At 27.4% G+C, this 7,130-nt stretch overlaps 1 protein-coding gene across 1 annotated transcript; it reads left to right on the top strand.

The window, feature by feature from the left end:
• Positions 1-283: 283 nt before the first annotated feature.
• RUXF (small nuclear ribonucleoprotein F) lies at positions 284-3,013 on the top strand. Its single transcript, XM_068607935.2, has 5 exons — positions 284-415; positions 626-713; positions 854-891; positions 1,015-1,079; positions 2,734-3,013. The coding sequence occupies exons 1-5, from the start codon at positions 410-412 to the stop codon at positions 2,801-2,803; spliced, it is 267 nt and encodes an 88-aa protein (XP_068464036.1). The 5' UTR covers positions 284-409; the 3' UTR covers positions 2,804-3,013.
• Positions 3,014-7,130: the final 4,117 nt, after the last annotated feature.

Below are 7,130 nucleotides of genomic sequence, written 5' to 3'. Positions count from 1 at the left end.
ACTTTTTAGAAAAAGCATTATTAAGATGATTAAATTTATTTGGATGAAAAAAAAACTTCTTTTACACAAAAAAGTGTGAATGAACTGTAAAAAGCTGTTCAAAAATAATTATTAAGTTATAAATTTATAGATTCAAGAAAAAAACAACTTTTTTTTATTATCACAAACATAAAACTTATTTTACAAACACAAATCTTAAAATTTAAGTTCTACATGCTCTAATATGAGAAAAAAAATTGGCAATAACAAACTAAGCCCAGTGGGCTGTTCAAAAAGGCCTAAATCCCAATTTCCTTTTATTTCGATGGCTCGGGTTACAAAACCCTAATTACCAGTTTCTACCCTTGTAGCTTCACAGTACCAGGTTTCAGCGATTGCGATCTTGTAGAGCACAGCATAACGTTCTACTATGGCTGTGAGTGCCTTCTTTTTCCTCCCATTCTCGCTCATCATCTTCCATGCATTTCATTCACATAACCCACATCTCCATAACTGAGCGATTTCAATTTTCCCTGTGCTTCTGGCACTAGCCAATGTTGTTTGGGTATAAAAGATCCCAGCGTGCGATTGATTGTGCCTTATTTTCTAAGTTTTTTAAGTTTCTTTTTTACCTCGTGTTTTGCAGACTATACCAGTTAATCCCAAGCCTTTCTTGAATAATTTGACCGGGAAGCCTGTAATTGTGAAACTCAAGTGGGGAATGGAGTACAAGGGTATGATGCTTTGCTATGGATAATTTTCTCTATTGTTATTTCATTACTAAACTTTTCGTTTCAGTGTTTATTCCTAAGGTAGTCAAATACTGCATGGATTTCATTTTGTTTATCATGTCTTCACTGTGTTTTATTTTCAGGGTATCTGGTTTCTGTTGATTCGTATATGAACTTGCAGGTATATATTCTACTTAAATTCTGAGGTGTTTGTTCCCGTATAATAATTATATTTTAAGCTTCTTGGCTTAGTTGATATATAAATATTTTTTATATTTTTTATTATCTGTGGATTTCTCCGTAGCTGGCAAACACTGAGGAGTACATTGAGGGACAGTTTACTGGAAATTTGGGAGAAATTTTAATCAGGTAAATTCCTTATAAACTATTGTTCATGTTTAGTGCTTTTTATGTTTTGCTAATACATATTGGTGTTCAAATCTCATCCATGCTTTTTAAACCGCTAATGCTGTGTTTGAGAAACCCTTCAACTGAACTTAACGCACATTTTTCAATCCATTGAGAAACCACTTTTTGTTAGTTCAAATTAGTTTTAGGTTTTCCATTTAGCTACCCCAATTAAATTTTTAGTGCATATAGTTAACAAAAAGGACTAAAGAAGTGATGTCCTTTCATTACTACTAAAGATGCTTGAAGGCTTTATGTTGTGTAGGTTCTAGATTAGTTTCATATATTTAACTAAATAATCAAGCTCAGGTTTGTATAAACAATTATTTTCATATATTTAGGTGGCATAGAAAATGAACTAGTAACTAAAGGAGCAATTCTTTAAAGAAAATATGCAGAACAAATAGATCCAACGGTAAAAAATATTCAAGAGATATTGTGCTATTTGAAGAATGTTCGTTTAAAATATTATTAGGGGAAACAAAAACTTCTAGAAAATGAATCCATTCTATTCAATAAATATTGCTTTTCAATCGGATTGGGTTGGAGTTGAGTTTGATATTCTATTTGAACGGCTTCAAACATGTTGTAGTTCGTTTTTGTGTTCAGATTGAATGGCTATACATGTAAAACATTTATTCCAACTGAATTAGAAACACCCCTTGCTGACACAAATAAATTCTCATCATGGATTTCACTGTGTTTTGAAATTGTTCTTAATTTTGGGAACTAGACTTCTCTTACTCTCCACTGTAACATTTTTGTAGCTTGACGATAACGTGATATATGGTGTTTGAATTATGTTGCTTAAGCGGACAAAGGTGATATGAACCTAGACGCTTTTACTTTATCAAAAGTAAAAGCTACTTTATGTTACTCCATCAAAATATCGTTGCCAATGTTGTCATCCTTGTCCTGTATTTGTATCCTGTTGCATATTAATTTTTTGGCTTGATTAATTTTAAGTATCTCATAAATTTTGGTATTTTCAATTGAGTTGCTGTTCCAAACTTTCGTTTTATTTTCAATTGAACAAGTTGTCCAAAATAATTTTTATGTTTGTGCTACTCGTTCGATTTTGTGGTAAACTGAATGGCTTAACTATTACTTTCGTTTTCCGTCCCCAACTCAACGATCAAGTTGTTTATTCCCTTTATATCCTCCTTCAACTGGCCGGTCAATTCACTCTTGGAAAACTTGTTCTTGGAGTGGAAAGAAGCAAATTGACTGGTAAGTTGGAGGAGATTGGAGAGAAAAGGTGTAGTTGATTGATGAGTTTGAAACGGGAAGACGGAAGCAGTGAGGCCATCCATTCAAATAGTAGGGTACTTAGATAAGAATAAAAAATATTTTGAACAATAAAATGATTTTTTTTAATAGTGACTCGTTTAAAAATACCAAAATTTACGAAGAAGTTAAAATTTAATTTAGCCTAATTTATTTTAAGAAAAAACAGCTACAATCTTGGTGTTTTTTGAACAGGATCAACATAACAGTGTTCCACAGAAAAGTACATATATGCATTTCCTTAATTGAGCCCACTTGGTCACTCTATGCTTCTTTGAGTATGTCATTCTTAGTACATTGGCTGATTTATTTCATTGTTTGTTTCTAGATGTAACAATGTTCTTTACCTCCGAGGAGTTCCAGAGGATGAAGAAATCGAAGATGCCGCTGAGGACTAGATTGATAGAAATTACTAATTGTGATGACGAACAGAACTTCTACTCTTTACCTGCTTTTGTCTTTCGATGTATGTTTTTGTAGTTATATGTAGAGATTTGAATCAATGATGCCCTCGGGAATATTAGGGTTTCTGTGTGCAAGTTGTTCACAATCCTTCAGGTGATTCTGCATAAATATGTTACTGCATCATGTGTTTTCATACTATTCAATATCATGAAAATGACCAATTTATTCTTATTTACAATATGGACCCTGCATTAACGGAAGTTTTTACATAATACACTACCAGGCACACCTATATGACACAGAACACAACAAATAAAGAAGGTTAAAAAAGAAAGTGAGTTATAAAATTTATGTTGGTCAAATCAAGAATTCTTCACACTGAAAGAGTGACATGTGTTCCAAATATTTAATAGAATGTGACTCATTGTAGAAGTGTTTATTAACAGGAAAAATTAATGAGAACTGAAAATATTGATTTACAAAATCATAAGAACGGACACTAAACTGATAAAAAAAATTAAAAATCGGATTTTGTTATTTTTGAATTACACCAGATTCGATTTAAGAAACTGACTCCATTTAAATTCAATTTTTATATTTATGACTTAAATAAATTTTAGATGAACATTCTTTGTTAAGTATGAGAAATTCTTTCTTAAAATTGTGTTCATATAAATTAACTATTTTTGTTTAAGTTTAATATTAAATTTCTATCATTATTAGTAATAACATGACATATCATCATTAAATAATGCAAAAGCATATTGTTTGTTATAATAAAAAAAATATTGAAATATAAAAAAAAATTAAATATTTTAAAGATTAATACTACTCAATTCGAACAAAAATTAGTGGGTAACTAGTAAAATTTTTCCAATATAACTTGAAAGTTTATTTATATTCATAAAGGAGAGTGAATGAGAAGAGATGTGAAAGTTTTCTTTTTCATTCTTTACATAAATAACAGATTTGTGCTGATCAATGTAATGATTCTTACATTTTGTCCAAATATATTTGTGCAAGCATTTTATTATAATATACAATGTACAAAATTAAATATATATAAATTTATTTAATAATTTTAAAAATATTAATTATATTATTAATAATAACACATAATTATAAATAATAAAAATAATGAAAATAAAATTATAATATCAACAAAACATATATAGTTATATAAAATAACAAATGTATATAATAATAAATATAATTTTCATAAATTTTAATAAATTTATCATAAAAATATTTTCTACTATATTTATAATTTTTTATTGAAAAATACAAGTAATTATAGATATTATATATTAAAAAAAATTAATTAATTCAAACTCACACAGAAAAAAAATTATATCATAATTCACTATTCAAATATTTTCTAATAACAAAAATAAATTTGTAAACTTATATTTTATATTTTTAAAATAATTTATAAATTCTCTCTCAACTATCATGTCATTCACAAATTTCAATAAAATCATCTTAATAATTCAATTTATCATTCTTCAATCCAAACAATCTCACACATCATCTCTAATCCTCACAAATTCATTCTCTCCCCTCCTCAATCTAAACATAACATTAAAGAAAAATCTTATAGTGAAACTTAAACCCTTTATTTTTGGTCTATTGACAAAAAAAAAAAAATCTCTTCATCATAGTTTTTTTTTATGCATTCCTCCAATTAAGCTTACAAAAATCTTTGTATTTTTTTATTAGAGGTATTGCTAGATTGGTTTTGATTAAAAAGATCTCCGATGAAATGTTAAATCAATTTATAGTTTGACTTGTTGTGTTTTCTCTATTAAAAATTCAGCCTACTCTAATAATTCGAGTTTTAACAACCCCTTTGATAAAGCATCTTTCACTGTATACTTGTTGAAATTTATGTTTGGACATTTTCTGCTTTCGTATGAAATTTGAATTTTCATTCTTCTATTAAGAAGTATGAAGGAAAGAAATCAGAATATTCTTATTTGTGTGGATTGAAAATAATTACGACTAAAGAAATTTAGCTTTATCACTTGGTTCAAAAGAACACAAATTTATATTTAAAGTGATCAATACTGGGTTGACAATTAGTTTTATTTTATATATCTGCAATGAAGCATGAATATATATATATTAAGTTAAATGCCATGTATCTTAGTGATTATAAAATTACCTTCTAAATGTAAAAGTCATAATGTATATTTGGAATTGTTAATTTGCAAATTTTAATTTTAATATTTATAGTTTAAATTGATAAAAAAAAATAGAAAGTCTATAAATGTTCATTATATATTTTATTTAGAATTTCATTTACTAAAATTTAGATTTTATAATTCTTTAAGTAAAAAGAATATTATGACTACTCTATTTGTGTTATATTATATTTGTAAGGAAAAGTAACTTTATGAACCGATTAAAGTAAAGCAAATCAATCTATACTAAGAGTAATTTCTTTCCTTCCTCTTTTAAGCAATTTGTTAAGAAGAAATGTTGTTAGTTTAATGTTTGATCTTGAAAACTTATTTGGATAGATTCGAGATTCTGAAAGTGTTAGAAAAAAGTTTTGATAGTAGGCACAATTCAATCTAGGTAAAAAGTATTAATAATTAATTTTGTTTAACACTTTAGTATGAGTTTATTAAAATGTTGGGTGTGCATGTGTTTTGATAAAAAAAGTTAATAATTATTTTTGTTTTTCATGATTTTTCTAAGGTTGTTCTCGTGTTGAGTATCAAACAAGTGATGTATTGTCACTCAATCAATATTCAAACGGTATGCAATTATCGCATTCACACTAGCCATTGCTCAAGCGACAAAAAGATACTCAAGCAAAGAGTTGTGTAGTTCAAACAATAGTTTGTAGGTTGAACGAATGAGAGATTAAGACAAAACTCTCTCCTTTAGAAGCATGTCACTTAAACGAGATTAAGGTGGTGTACTAGGACCCTTAAGCAATGATTGGTTGCTCAAGCGCTTGTAATGAGGTGGCTGAAAGTTATGGAACTTGTTGATATGTGTACATCACTCAAGTAACATTATAACGCTCAAGTGACATGTGATCACTCAAACGATAATGTTTGATTCTAGTACTAGTGGTAGAAAAGAGATATTGTTCAAGCAGGATGAACTCACTCGAGCAACGTGTTACTATTTACAATAGATGTTGTTGTTACATATAAATTACAATGATGTTAGATATATAGATTATAGACATGATATTGATTGATGATAATGAAGAAGAGAGATCATTATGAGGTATGTATATATAAGATGAGATTTTTGGCTTGCACAAAAAGGAATAGGATAAGAGGTCAAAGTGATATCATTTTTTTGTTGTCTTATATCCTCCACATGTATGGAGATAGTCCTAATTTAAAAAAGGAATATCTAATTAGTTTTTCATAATTGAAAATGATGTGTGACTTCTTGATATTTTTTCAAAGAGTAATACAAAAAATAAATTAAATTATTATTCAACAAATTTAAATTTTAGATTTTTTTAAAGGATGAGATCAATTCATAAGTATCTTTTATATTTTTTATTTATATAAATAAGTGAAATAAATATTCAAAATGTATAGTAACATCTTTATGATATGTTGGGGCTACATGGGTAGAATTAGTCTGACAAGTAGCCTATGTGACAAGTGACATTTGTGGTGGAGTTTTAAACATGTAAGTTCATTAAGTACATGAAATATTTTGGGGTCACTAGTGATTTGATTGTGTAGACAAATTAGAAGTTGAAGGAGGTCCATATATCAAGCATGAATAAGTAGGCGTATCAATTGTCATATTCAGAAACATGTGTTAGTTATTAATAGAGCATACTTAATATGTATGTGTCTTTCATAAGATAACTTATGACACTTACAATATATGTTGTGGTGAATATTTTAATTTAAATTATTTTATTCTTATTTTAATACTATATGTAAAAATTATTTTAAGAAATGAAAGATTAAAAATTGTATAAAAATAATATATATTTTGATATTAATAATAGTATGTATTGTTATTGCCTATTAGCTATGTCTAGTTTACCATGTTTAGTATTCAAAGTTGGGAGTTCTTTCTTTTATATGTACTCTAGTTATCTAATGATGTAAATGATATGTATTTATATAATTTTTTTCTATATTTTGCAGTAAATGTTTTATAAATATATTGTAGGTTTTGCATTAAATAAATAAAAACGTTAAAAGCTAGTACTTGCTTTCTATTTTTCTTAAAATAAGTTTCTTAACAATATTCATATTGTGCTAATTAAATTGATTTACAAGCTTCTTTTTATATGATTGTTTTGAATCCAGTTTGTACAATTCTTTT

This window comes from Phaseolus vulgaris, chromosome 3 (genome assembly GCF_051622355.1).
Source record: "Phaseolus vulgaris cultivar YP4 chromosome 3, ASM5162235v1, whole genome shotgun sequence".
NCBI lineage: Eukaryota > Viridiplantae > Streptophyta > Magnoliopsida > Fabales > Fabaceae > Phaseolus > Phaseolus vulgaris.
Note: the sequence above shows the minus strand (reverse complement) of the source record. Positions and strands in the feature narration are given on the sequence as shown.